This window comes from Opisthocomus hoazin, chromosome 12 (genome assembly GCF_030867145.1).
Source record: "Opisthocomus hoazin isolate bOpiHoa1 chromosome 12, bOpiHoa1.hap1, whole genome shotgun sequence".
Lineage (NCBI taxonomy): Eukaryota > Metazoa > Chordata > Aves > Opisthocomiformes > Opisthocomidae > Opisthocomus > Opisthocomus hoazin.
This window is the reverse complement of record NC_134425.1, coordinates 15,711,345-15,724,175: the sequence shown is the minus strand read 5'-3', so window position 1 is coordinate 15,724,175 and position 12,831 is coordinate 15,711,345. Positions and strand designations below refer to the sequence as shown.

Below are 12,831 nucleotides of genomic sequence, written 5' to 3'. Positions count from 1 at the left end.
TTCGTCCCCATCCCCCCTCCTCCATCCCCCCTCCTCCCTATCCTCCACCTCCTTCCTCCATCCTCAATCCCTATCCTCCATCCTCTATCCCCCATCCTCATCCTCTGTCCTCTGCCCTCATCCTTCATGCTCCATGCTCATCCTCCATCCTCATGCCCATTCTCTATCTCCATCATCCCGTCCTCCGTCCTCCATACCCTCATCCTCCATACCCTCATCCTCCATCCCCCCATCCTCCACCCTCCTCCTCCTCCACCCTCCCCGGACTCTCTCCCCCACCTCCTGCCTCCAGTCCCCTCCGACCTGCCGGACCCTGCCCTCCTGCCCCACGGCTCGGCTGCGCCCCGGCGTTGCCCAGCTCGCTGCAGAGCCGTGAGCCCAGCCTTGCTGGGGGCCTTGTGTCTCCCGCATCCCTCCACGGAGATGTGGCACAACAGACCGGCACGCAGCGCCCTGCCTGCAGACATTTTAATCCTCACCGCAGCCCCGGCCTGGGGCCAGCCTGGGGCTGGAAGCAGCAGCTCTTGGCTGATGCCAGCCCCACCAAAACACCCGCTGGGTGCTGGGGACACAAACTCAGCTGCTCCTGGCTCGTCCGACCCCAGCACCATGGGACGTGGGCCGTGGCAGAGGGAGTCTGGTGGGTCTGGGGGAGGAAAAGGAGACAGACAGCTCTTCCTGAGGGCGAGAAGGTCTTTATTAACCACCCAGCAGCCAGTGAGGGACCAGGTAATGGTGAGGAACCCACGGTGCCGGGCTGGGGGGGTTCACAGCCGGGTCAGGACGATGGCTTGGAGCCGAGCCCAGCCTTCATCCTGAGCCATGCCCAGGTCTGTGCCCTGCAGAAGACCCCCTTGGCCCCTCATCACATCGGGACCACGATCCGGACACAGCCCGGCTGCCAGTTTCGGAGGAGGATGCTGCTGGACCCAGCTGCTGCCGGGGCATCTCCCTGCCCCAGGGGCTGTCGCGGTGTGATGGTGACAGAGGAAGGTGAGGGGCAGAGGAAGATGCCATTTTGGGGATGCTGACCTAGAGCATGCGCCCTTCTTGCCAGGTCCCAGCGCCGTGGGTCCCCTCAGCCCCAGGGAGCCATGGGGGGGTTCTCCTGAGCTTGGCACAGCACTGGGGTCCTCCTGAGCCACGGGCTCGGCACAGCAGCCAGCGCTGGCCGGGGCCCGGGGCTGCCGGCTCAGGGGTCCTGCTGCCACAGGGAGATGTGCTCCTGGGCTGCGGCATGATGCGGGGAGTCAGTGCCCCCCGTGCCAGGGAGGACCCAGGGGTCTGGGCAGGGCGGGCAGCGGGGCGCAGGGCTGGGGGCCGGCACCTCCGGGGCTTGGCACCCCCGGCAAGGTGCGAGAGGGCTCTCGGCCGCTCACTCACCGAACTGGCAGATGTACCGGTTTCGGGTCTTGCAGCGCTGGTCGTTCCAGTTGAAGGCGGCCGACGCTTGCATCTCCACGCAGTTGCCGAACCTGCATCCCGGCGGGAGGGCGGTGAGGCCGGCCACTGTGGTGATGGTGGCATGGCGGTGATGCCGCGCAGAGGTCGGGCGTCCTCTGGAGTCAGCGGGCACTCACCCCTGGTTGTCTGGCTGCCCGAAAGCGAAGCTGGTGAAGGAGGACGGCTCGCCCACGTCCCAGCGGAAGGAGGCCTTGGACGTCTTGTAGGTGAGACCTGGGGGAGTGGGAGGTGGGGTGGCACAGCCGCCTGCACCCTGGGCACGCCGCACCCCGCCCACCGCGCTCGCTCACCGATCCAGAAGTTCCCAGTCTCGAAATCGGTGTCTGTCACCCTGTTACCAGTCTCCAAGCGGCCGAGGTAGAAAGCCAGGATGTCTTGGACCTTCTGGTTTCCGATCCGGGCCAGCATCGCCCCTTTCTCCTGCAGGGAAGGAGCGAGTCAGCCCCAGACCCGCGCCGGGCAGTGGAGGGGAGCGTGGCGGGGCTGCGAGCGCCGGTGGCATCTTTCATTTCGCCGGAGCCAGCCCCGGGGAGGCTCACCCGGCACTTTATTTTGGCTCCGTAGTAGGTGTCGGCCTCGGGGGACACCAAGAAGCAGTCGCCATCTATCTGCACGTCGCAGGCATGGAAGGGGAACCGAACCTTCGCTGCAGGGCACAGGTAGGCGCGGGTGGGTCCCGGTGCCTGCAGACCCCACCACAGGGCCCTCAGCCCCGCTCCGGGGGTCTCAGCCCGCAGATCCCCGCAGCCACCGGGTGCGGACTCACTGCCGCATTCGGCGCCGCCGTAGCCTGCGTCGCAGAGGCAGGAGCACTCCTCCTTCTTCAGCTTCCCGTGGAGGCACTGCCCGCTGCACCGCACTGCGGGCCAAGGGGCCGAGTCAGCTGGCGGTGGGCTCGCACCCCTCTGCCCACGTCGCCCCGGCTGTCACCACGCCCGCGTGCACGGCTCCGATGCCGCGTGTGTGCTCGCCGCGCCAAGCCTTGGGCGCGAGGGCACGATGGCGGCCGTGCCCGCTGCGTCTCTAGAGGTGAGGGGGGAGGCGGGGTGGCCCCTCTCACCTTGGCAGTACCTGCCCGTGTAGCCGGGCGGGCAGGCGCACTGGCAGCTGCGCATGTCGAGGCGCCCGCCGTTCCCGCAGCGCATGCGACAGGGGTTCCTGGGCACCTCTGGGCACAGCAGAGCGGCCGGGCAGGCGTCAGGGGCTGTAGTGTGGCCAGGGCGGGGGGTCTGGGGGGGGGCTGGCAGGGACTCACCACAGAGGCCGCCGCCATGGTCCCAGGACTTGAAGCAGCCGGAGAGGCCGGCAGTGCAGAGGGAGCACCAGGGCCCCTGCTTGTAGGGCAGGACGGGGGTCCCCGCCACCTCCCAGTTGCCCCTGTCCCCGCAGGCAGCTTGGGGAGGGGCTGGCCTGGCTCCGGCTCCGCCCACAGAGCCGGGCCACACCCCCTCCTGGGCAAGGTGCTGCCCACACAGCCAGGCCACGCCCCCTCGTGGTGTTAGGCCATGCCCACACTGCACAGCCCCGCCCACTTCCAAACCGCAGCCCCACCTGCAGTGCCCAGGCCTGCCCACTCCCAGAGTATGGCTCCGCCCACCACCAGGGCAAGATCTCACCCACACCCCCCTCGCCACGCTCCCCCATAGGCCAGCCCAGGCCCCACCCAGACATGCCCCCGGTGGAGACCCCGCCCACACCAGGGGGAGGGCTTCTCCTAGCCCTGCCCACCCACATTTATCCCCATCCCAGTCCTCCTTGACACCCCACCCACACTTTCCAGCCCCGTCCCCTCATCCCAAGGCCCCACCCCCGCATGTAGCCCCGCCCAGGCCCCGCCCGCAGCAGCCCCTTACCCCGGGGAGTAGGCGCAGGCGAAGGCCTCCTCGCCAGGGCCATGGCTGCCGGCGCAGAGGTGCCGGCCGCAGCCCAGCTGCCCCGCTGTGGCCCACACCAGCTGTGGGAGAGCGCGAGCGTCACCCCAGTCCCCGTGCCCCCCATGCCCCCCACGCCTCTCCGTTGCCCACCTGGGTGTAATGGCGGCAGGTGGCGTTCCCGCTGCAGCGCCCCGTCCTGTAGTCGTAGCGTTGGCCCTCGGCGAACCAGCGCTCCAGCACGGCCCCGAAGCCCCCCGCGCCCGGCGGCAGCAGGGCCTCACTCCAGCCCAGCTGCGGGGTGGGCAGCGGAGCGGGGTCCCGCAGGCAGCCGGCCGTCCGTGCCCCTGCCAGCCGCCCCAGCTCCTCGCTCCACTCCTGCGGGTGGGCGGCCGTGATGTCAGCCACTGAGGGTCAGCCCCACCGTGGGGAAGGCGCTGGGGACGGTGGGGAACCACCCCCCGGGGGGAGGTTGGGGACCACCAAGGGGGTCAGTCCAGGGGATGAGTGGGGGGCGTCAGGGGATCAGCATGGGGGACCCCAGTGGCCCAGCCCTGCCCTTGGGGTGCAGGTGTGGGGTGACTGGGGGACATCAGGAGTTCACCAGGGTACATGGGGGACCCCACAAGGGACCCCAGCAGACCAGCCCAGCCCTTGGGGTGCAGGTGTGGGATCACTGGGGGACATCAGGACGTCACCAGGGGACATGGGGGACCCCACAAGGGACCCCAGTAGTCTAGCTCTGCCCTTGGGGTGCAGGTGTGGGGTCACTGGGGGACATCAGGACGTCACCAGGGGACATGGGGGACCCCACAAGGGACCCCAGTGGCCCATCCCTGCCCTTGGGGTGCAGGTGTGGGGTGATTAGGGGACATTAAGGGCCATCACGGGATGTGGTGGACCCCACAGGAGACCCCAAGGGACCAGCCCTGCCATTGGTGTGCGGCTGGGTCTGGCAGTGCCAGCGGCACATCCTTCCCCGGGGACCCCATGGCGGCCAGCTCTTCTGCTTCGTTAGCTGCTTAACGAACTACCATGTAGCACCCCATCTCCAGGCATGGGGTGGGAGGTGGATGGGGACATCTGAGGGTGGGGACGCGGGGTGGGAGGTGGATGGGACGTCGGAGGCTCACCAGCTTCTGCATGTTGGCAGCGGGGGGTTGCACTTTGCTCCTCAGCTTGTTGTGCAGTGAGAGCACCAGGAAGGTCTCCTTCACGCTGAGAGCTGGAGGGGGGCACAGCAGGGGATGGGGTTGGGGTCAAGGGGGCTGTGGGGTGCAAGTGCTGTCTCCTCGGCTGCGGCCGGTCCCTTCGGGGGGCCGTGGGAGCGGCTTTGCAGCCGAGGAGACGGGGAAGGCACCCGGGTCTCCATGGAGACTCGAGGGGAGAGAAGAAAGCGCTTTTGGGCTGAGAGCACAAAAGGGGCAGGGGCCGGGGGGATCCAGCCCGCTGAGCCCCTGTCTCGCACGGGTGGGCTGAGATCGGCTCCCTGCCCCCCCCCCCCCTCAGCCCCATCCCATCCCATTCCCACCCACTGAGACCCCCCGTTCCCATCCAAGGGTGCCCAGCACCCACCCAGCACCTTGCACACCTGGCTTGGCCCCGGGGACCATGCTGAGGGTGCACGCCCTCACTTCCCCCAAACTAGCTGCCCCCCAGCCTTGCTGCCCCCCAGCCCCTCTCCCTGTTACCTCCTGGTGCCAGCACGGACAACTTCTCCGGAGCATCCGACCCGGTCTCCCGCACCCTCCACGCCAGGAGGTTGCAAACCAGCAGCACCAAGAACTTCATGCAGGTGGTTGGGGTGGAGGGGGGACAAGACCCCCCCCACGGCTCCGGAGGGAGGATTTGGGGGAGACGAGCCACCCCACAGCAGCCCTGGCGTCGGGGCGAGCTCGGCTGCGCGCTCTTGCGCGCTCGTGCGTGTGTCTGGTTGCAGGATTTGATCCTATTCAGGAGTCCAGACAGGCACCGCTGGTCAGCTCGAACAAAAGCTTGACGGGTGAGTAATAGCTCTGTCAAAACAGTTGCTCGCTGGCGGGAAGGCGGCAGACAACTCCCGGGGCCCCGGGGCTGCAGCCTTGCCAGGATGCCCCTGCAGCGGGGTCGGACCCCCGTTCTCTGCCCCAGCCCCGCCGCCGAGCTGGGGTCGGGGTGGGAAGGCAGGCAGGATTGGGTTTCCCAAGCAGCACACTCATCGGGGTGCCGGGAGATGGGGTGGGGGCTGAGAGGGGCCCCCACTGCCAGCTTTCCTCCTGCCCTATGAATTAAACATGACAGGGAGGTAACACACACCGCCACGGGCACAAAGCCAAATACCCGCTCCAGCGAGCTGGGCAGCGTGGTTACGGGGTGGGAAGATGCGAGGGGGCCGGCGGCGGGAGAGACGCTGGGCTGGGGGGACACGTCCTGGCAGGCACTCGGGCTCGGGCAGGGGTCCCAGAGCCCATGCCGGGGGGCTGGGGGTGCTCCCCAGGCACAGGGCAGATGGATGGGCTTCAGACATCCCTGCCCGGGGGTGGCTGGGGGGACAAGCACACGCTGTCATGGCCCTTCTTCTGGGCTGTCACTGGTGGGAGGCACCGGGAGCACCCCCCACTGACCCCAACCCTAACCTAGGGTTGCTAACCGCAACCCCAACCCTAACTCTAACTCTAACCTCAACCCCAAACTCAGTCCTAAGTCTAACCCCAACCCTAATCCCAACCTCAACCCTAACTCTAACCCTAACCCTAAAGCTGACCCTAACATTAACCCTGACCCTGACGTTAATGCCGCCCCTAATGCCAGCCCACAGCCAACTCTAAGTTGCAGCAGAGCCCCGGGGTTCCCCTCTAAGCCCCAGCCGTGGCTGAGCTCACCCCAGCAGAGCCGTGCCGAGGCCGGTGAGTCCGCGGCGCTGCCAGGCTGCCCTCCTCCGCAGCCCCATCCCCAGCAGCGAGCCGGACCCCGGCACCGAACCCAAAGCCGTCCCTTCTCCCGGGAGACTTTCCCACGCTTACCAAAGGCACGGGATTAGCCTCCTCCTGCACCCCTGTGTGCCACGGACCCCCAGAGCCGTGGCTGGCTGTGGTGGGAGCCCGGCACCACGGTGAGTGCCGTGACAGCCACCGCCTGGCCCCGGCATCTGCTGGCCCGGTGACATGAAAGGCCCCAAAGCCTCTGATGTGCAGAGAGGGAAGGGAGAGTCTGTGCCAAGGGGAAACTTTCCTACGGCTCGGCCTCGGCCAGGGAAAAAACAACAAACACACGGGCACGCAACCGCGGATAAATCCCGGCGAGCACAGGAGCGCAGCTGCCAGCGAGCGGGGCAGGACCGGAGCACCGGCGTCTCGTCCCCTGCAGCCTGCGTGGCCGGAGCCAGCCCCGGCGCGATGCTCCTCGTCCCGCTGCCAGCCTGGCTGGCCCTGGGCGTCCTGCAGCTGCCCCTCGGCAGCACCCAGGTAAGGACCCTCGCACCCCCCCTCCAGCCCCCTTGCAGGCTCCTCAGCACCCACCTCTCTCACCCCAGCGCCCCGTCACTGCCCTGGGGTGGGGGGTACAGCACGGCCGCGGGGTTGCCCAGGGATGCGGGGCTTTGCCCCTGCAGCAACAAGATGATGCTAAACCCACCCGGGGCATCTGAGCCGCTCCTCAGCATCCCAGTGCCGGGGCAGGATGGGGCGGAGGGGCTGAGGCTGGAGCAGACCCCGTGCTGGGACGGGGAGGAAGGTGCTCTGCTTGGAGCAGGGCATCCAAACCAACCCCAAAGGTGCTGCCTGCTTGGGAGGGCCCCCCGGGCTGTGGCAGGGTGCCGGGGGAGCGTGGCGGGTGACAGGGACGTCCTCTTGTCCCCCCAGGAGTGCCTGAGCCAGCAGCAGGCGCTCGGGGCTGTGCGGCAGATGCAGAAGCTGCTGGCGGTGGTGGAGGCTGCCCATCTGCGAGGCACGCGCGGTCTCCGGCAGCAGCTCTCCGTCCTCCAGAGCCGCCTCCAGAGACCGGCCACCACACGCAACGGTAACCCCGGCCGGGTCACCGCCGTGGGGGTGACATCCCCACGGGGACGGCTTGGACCCCTGGCCAGCAGCCTGGGCAAGGGGACCCCCACCTCCTCGCCGGGGCTGGTGTCGGCTCCAGCCTGGTGATGTCCATACTCACCCGTGTCTGTCTGTCCGCAGAGACCTGTCCGCAGCCGGCAGTGCCCCTGAACGGACGGATGCTGGGTCGGAGCGTGCGGGTGGGCCATGACGTTCACTTCGTCTGCGACGCTGGCTTCGGACTGGTGGGCTCGGAGACGCGCTCCTGCCGGCACAACCGCACATGGAGCGGCACCCAGCCCTTCTGCAGAAGTGAAGTGGAGTCGGGGTGGGGGGCCGGGGTCCCATCGCTCTCACAGAATCACAGAATGTTCGGGGTTGGCAGGGACCTCTGTGGGTCACCCAGTCCAACCCCCTGCCGAAGCAGGGTCACCCAGAGCAGGCTGCACAGGACCGCGTCCAGGCGGGGTTTGAATATCTCCAGAGAAGGAGACTCCACAGCCTCCCTGGGCAGCCTGGGCCGGGGCTCCATCACCCTCAGAGGGAAGAAGTTCTTCCTCCTGTTCAGACGGAACTTCCTCTGCTTCAGTTTGTGCCCATTGCCCCTTGTCCTGTCGCTGGGCACCACTGAAAAGAGTCTGACCCCGTCCTCCTGACACCCACCCTTCAGATATTTGTAGGCATTTCTAAGGTCCCCTCACAGCCTTCTCTTCCTCAGGCTGAACAAGCCCAGCTCCCTCAGCCTTTCCTCGTAGGAGAGATGCTCCAGTCCCCTCCTCATCCTCGCAGCCCTCTGCTGGACTCTCTCCAGTAGCTCCTCATCTTTCTTGAACTGGGGAGCCCAGAACTGGACACAGCACTGCAGATGGGGCCTCACTAGGGCAGAGTAGAGGGGGAGGAGAACCTCCCTTGACCTGCTGGCCACGCTCTTCCTAATGCACCCCAGCTCTGCTCTCCTGGCTGCAGGGAGAGCAGCCCAGAGGCTGCAGCAACGGGCGCCAAAGCTGGGCGGCGGGACGTGGCGAGGATGCGCTTCTCCGGCTGGTGTTCATGAGCTCCTTCTCCCCAGGTATCGACGACTGCTCCAGCAACCCGTGTGCCAACGGCGGGACCTGTGTGGACGGCAACCGGAGCTACACGTGCCTCTGCGCCCGGGGCTGGTCGGGCCTCAGCTGCCAGAGCCCCATCTATGCCTGTATGTGCCTGGGTTTGGGCTGCGGAGGACGGGGATGCTTGTGGGGAGAGCACCCGGCCACGCTGCACCCGTCTCCCCCTTCCCTGGCAGCACCCCGGGGCCTCAGCCCTCCCCCCATCTCCCCGTGCCCCCCACACCAGCAGTGACCCCCGCTCCCCCCTGCAGACTGGGTGACGCTGAACAACACCTCCTTCAGCCGCCAGCCCCGCTGCGCCGAGGGACGCCCGGGCTCCCGGCGCTGCAGCTGCGACCCCGGCTTCCAGATGCGACCCGGCGGCGTGTGCCACGGTAAAAAGGGGGGTGACGATGGCAGAGGCGGGGGGGAAACTGAGTCTCGGCGTCGACGGGAGCCCCAGCCATGCCCTTCTCTGTCCCCGCCAAGACGTGGACGAGTGCCAGCTCTTCCAGTCCAGCCCCCAGACCCGGCTTTGCCTCCATGACTGCGTCAACCTCCCCGGCTCCTACCGCTGCCTCTGCCCCCCCGGCTACCTGCTCCACGCCGACCGCAACGCCTGCGAGGGTGAGAGCAGTGGGGGCCGGGCAGGGAGCATCCCGCAGGACCGGGGGTGCGGCGGGGACCCGTGGGGGACAGCCCCGCTCACCCCGCGTCACCGCTGCAGACGTGAACGAGTGCGCCGGGAAGCAGCACAACTGCACCCAGGGCGACCTGTGCATCAACACCTTCGGGGGCCACCGCTGCGTGCGCCCCAAGTGCCCCCCGCCGCGCCACAACACCAGCTACGTCAAGACCTCTGCCTTGTGAGTACCGCGCGTGGCTCGGGCTGTGTCACGCTCGGGGGACGGGTCCTACGGTGCCCTGGGGACTATACCGTGTCACCCAGCGGCAGCAGGGAGGGGGCCAGCCAGCACCAGCAGCAAATTGCTGTGTGGGGTGCCCAGGTGTGCTTGGCGCGCTCCTCGATGTTCTCAGCATGCCGGCTGGGGTGCGGGTGGGAGCACCCCAATACGTAGTGGCTTGATCCAGGATCCTGGCCCCCCAGAGCCCTGGCCTGGGGGGAACAAAGCCCTTTCCCCTCCGCTGCACATCCATGCAGTGCTGTCAGCTGCCATCCTCCTGGTCCCGCTTTGAGGCTGAGCACAAGGCACCCGAGCAGAGACGCATCCCCGCTCTGGACAAGTTTCCCTGCGGGAGGCACATCTGAGCCCGGCTCCATCCGTGGCCTCCAGCTGGGACTGTGGCAGCCCCAGTCGTGGCCTCGAAGCGTGACCCAGAGCTGCATCCCTGCGAGGCACGGCATTTGCCTGGCAGAGGCAGGGATGGGACAGAGATCCGATGCCGGGAACGCTCGGATGTGGCTGCCTCCGGTTGCTGTGCTGCAGGACCGGCAGTGGGGCTGGAGACGATGCCCGCGGCGCGGGCTAGGCTTGTTTGCAAGGCTGCGGGCAGCTCCCTGAGAGCCACACCGTGGCACTGAGCGATGGTACCCCTTCCCTCCCGGCAGCCAGTGCGAGAGGAACCCCTGCCCCATGGAGAGCCGAGCCTGCCGCCTGGCCGCCACCTCCATCTCCTTCCACTACCTGCCGCTCCAGGCCAACCGCACTGTGCCCCACGTCCTCTTCACGATGTCCACCACCCGCTTCGTCAGCGACAGCCTGCGCTTCTCCATCCTGGGCAGCCGGGGCCAGGGAGTCTTCGCCGTGCGGCGTTCTGACCGGCAGACGGGAGAGCTGGTGCTCACCAGCCCCATAGCGGGGCCAGCCACGCTGGAAGTGGAGCTGGAGATGAGCGAGTTCTCCCGCAAGGTCCTCCTGGGCAAGCACATCTTCAAGGTCACAGCCTTTGTGTCCCCGTACGAGTTTTGATCCCCTTTGGAGGGGGGTGTGGGGCCAAGCCAGGGTCTCTCTTGGGGAGCGATGGAGCGGGTTCAGCTCCGTGGTCCCAGTTCTTGTCCCGTTGGAGACATGCCTCTCCCGCAACGCTTGCTCACGGCTGGTAGGACAAAGCCACCGCAGCAGAAATGGTGCCCATCGCGAAGCCTGCCAAGGAAAACCCTGCGGGCAATGGGTGACTAGCCCGGGGGTGCCTGCCTATGCCAGGCCCCCTCGTCTCTGCCTGCGCGTCACACAGAGCTGCATGGCAGAGCAAGCCGACGGCACGTGGTGTGCAGGTCCGGCTCCTCGTATCCTGTAACCTCTAATAAAAGAAAAGCGGCTGTAGGAAGGGTGTCCTCCTTGCTCTATGCCTGCTGCGTGGGAGCTCCTGGGGCGAGGCTCCTGTGGAGAGCTGGGGGCTGCGGTCACGGCAGGGTCCCCTTGCAGATCTTCAGGTGCCAGCAGAGCTGTGAAGGCCACCCAGGATCAGGCAGTGTCCACGTTCCTCCCAGCACCGCTGTTCCCAAAGCCCACGACGAACATCCCTGCTGCACAGGACTGGGGGATGGGCTGAACACACTGCCCTGCGCGTCCTGCGCACCCAAGGCTCGTCCCCAGCCCCCGTGGCAGGGGCCAGGGATGGCGACTGGGGGCCATGCTTCCCTGTGGCCAGGAGACCGCCTGGAGCTGACAGCACGGGCAGTCAGAGCTGCAGCCCTGCATCTCGCCGAGCGCTCGAGACGTTCCCTTGCTCCTGACTCGAGGAGGGTGGGCAGCGAGGACGAGAGGCACAGCCCCCCACCTTGCCACCACCAGCGTGGCCGGACCCCAGCGCAGGTTGAAAAGGTGACGAGGGCCTTTGGGGACATCGAGCGGAGGACGCGCTGCCCCCGGGACACCCTTCCCTCCGCACACAGAAGCCTTCTGAGGTGAGCGGCCAGCCGGCCCGTGCCAGTGCCCCTTGCACAAAGCAGCCGCTGTGCGCAGACCGCCGGCGGCTCATAAAGACGTCCTTATGCGGCCGCTGGCGGCTCTGCCCGCCAGCTCCTGGCGCTGGGCACGGCCGTGTTGCTGGAGGAGGGGAAAAAGCCTCTCCCCGGGAGCTGTGGGCTGGACCGCGTCAGGAAAATCCACAGCTGGCCCGTGCCGACTGGGACGCAAAGTGGAGAATTACAAGGGTGAATATTTATTCCTGCGCAGGAGGTGCCCCAGCCAAGCTGGGAACCCTCAATGTTGTTGCCAAGAAGGCCAATGGGATTCTGGGGTGCATTAAGCAGAGTGTGGCCAGCGGGTTGAGGGAGGTTCTCCTCCCCCTCTACTCTGCCCTAGTGAGGCCCCATCTGCAGTGCTGTGTCCAGGTCTGGGCTCCCCTGTTCAAGAAAGATGAGGAGCTACTGGAGAGAGTCCAGCGGAGGGCTGCGAGGATGAGGAGGGGACTGGAGCATCTCTCCTACGAGGAAAGGCTGAGGGAGCTGGGCTTGTTCAGCCTGAGGAAGAGAAGGCTGAGAGGGGACCTTAGAAATGCCTACAAATATCTGCAGGGTGGGTGTCAGGAGGACGAGGCCAGACTCTTTTCAGTGGTGCCCAGTGACAGGACAAGGGGCAATGGGCACAAACTGAAGCAGAGGAAGTTCTGTCTGAACATAAGGAAGAACTTCTTCCCTCTGAGGGTGATGGAGCCCTGGCACAGGCTGCCCAGGGAGGTTGTGGAGTCACCTTCTCTGGAGATATCCAAACCCCGCCTGGACGCGGTCCTGTGCAGCCTGCTCTGGGTGACCCTGCTTTGGCAGGGGGTTGGACTGGGAGACCCACAGAGGTCCCTTCCAACCCCCAACATGCTGGGATTCTGTGATGTGGTTTTGCGCAGGTTTCTCCTGCCCTCTGAACCTCCAGGCACAACACGGCTTGACGAATCACCACCACCCACGCTACCGATCGCTGATCACTGCAAAGCTTCGTGAAGCAACAATATTTATTCAGGGTTCCTCCTACTTGTCTATTGACCCGGCTATCCCTGGAGCCACCAATCTATGCTGCCACACGACGCTGCCAGGCTTTCCAGGCCATGCTGGAAGGGCTGGGATGCGACCTCAGTTGACCCAGGGTATCCTTCACCCTTCGTGGACGGCTCTAGAAGAAGCAAAGCCCTCATTTCCATGGCTGTTTGGTCCCTTTGTTTCTTTTACATAAGCACGAAGGATAAGGAAGATCTCCCATAAAATTCCGCTACCTTGATGCGTCGCGGCGTAGGATCTGAACTAATATATGTATATTAACGAATCACATCTGTATGTTAATGAATCACATATGTATACGAATGAATCACATATGCATATTAATAACTAATATATGTATATTAATAATTCATACATGTATGTTAACAATATATATTAATAAATCATATATATTAATGAATCATATATGCATATTAATGACTAATATATGTATATTA

At 65.8% G+C, this 12,831-nt stretch overlaps 2 protein-coding genes across 3 annotated transcripts; one reads left to right on the top strand and one right to left on the bottom strand.

The window, feature by feature from the left end:
* Positions 1–570: 570 nt before the first annotated feature.
* LOC142362847 (C-type lectin domain family 18 member C-like) lies at positions 571–5,382 on the bottom strand. 2 transcript variants are annotated; one of them, XR_012765324.1, is made up of 13 exons: positions 5,027–5,382; positions 4,469–4,560; positions 3,489–3,713; positions 3,318–3,418; positions 2,720–2,841; positions 2,525–2,632; positions 2,231–2,323; positions 2,004–2,110; positions 1,755–1,884; positions 1,581–1,677; positions 1,384–1,475; positions 1,033–1,230; positions 571–646 (listed from the first exon to the last, which is right to left on the bottom strand). XR_012765324.1 is itself a non-coding variant. In XM_075433616.1 (12 exons), exons 1-12 carry the CDS (start codon positions 5,124–5,126, stop codon positions 1,193–1,195), a joined length of 1,305 nt encoding a protein of 434 aa, XP_075289731.1. In that variant the 5' UTR covers positions 5,127–5,382; the 3' UTR covers positions 664–1,192. The 2 variants fall into 2 exon arrangements, 1 of the variants encoding a protein (XP_075289731.1); XM_075433616.1 differs by lacking the exon at positions 571–646 and having other exon boundaries at positions 664–1,230.
* A 1,327-nt stretch (positions 5,383–6,709) lies between these two features.
* On the top strand, positions 6,710–10,417 carry LOC142362897 (fibulin-7-like). Its single transcript, XM_075433991.1, has 8 exons — positions 6,710–6,778; positions 7,175–7,331; positions 7,493–7,663; positions 8,421–8,546; positions 8,712–8,834; positions 8,929–9,066; positions 9,167–9,305; positions 10,010–10,417. Exons 1-8 carry the CDS (start codon positions 6,710–6,712, stop codon positions 10,368–10,370), a joined length of 1,284 nt encoding a protein of 427 aa, XP_075290106.1. The 3' UTR covers positions 10,371–10,417.
* Positions 10,418–12,831: the final 2,414 nt, after the last annotated feature.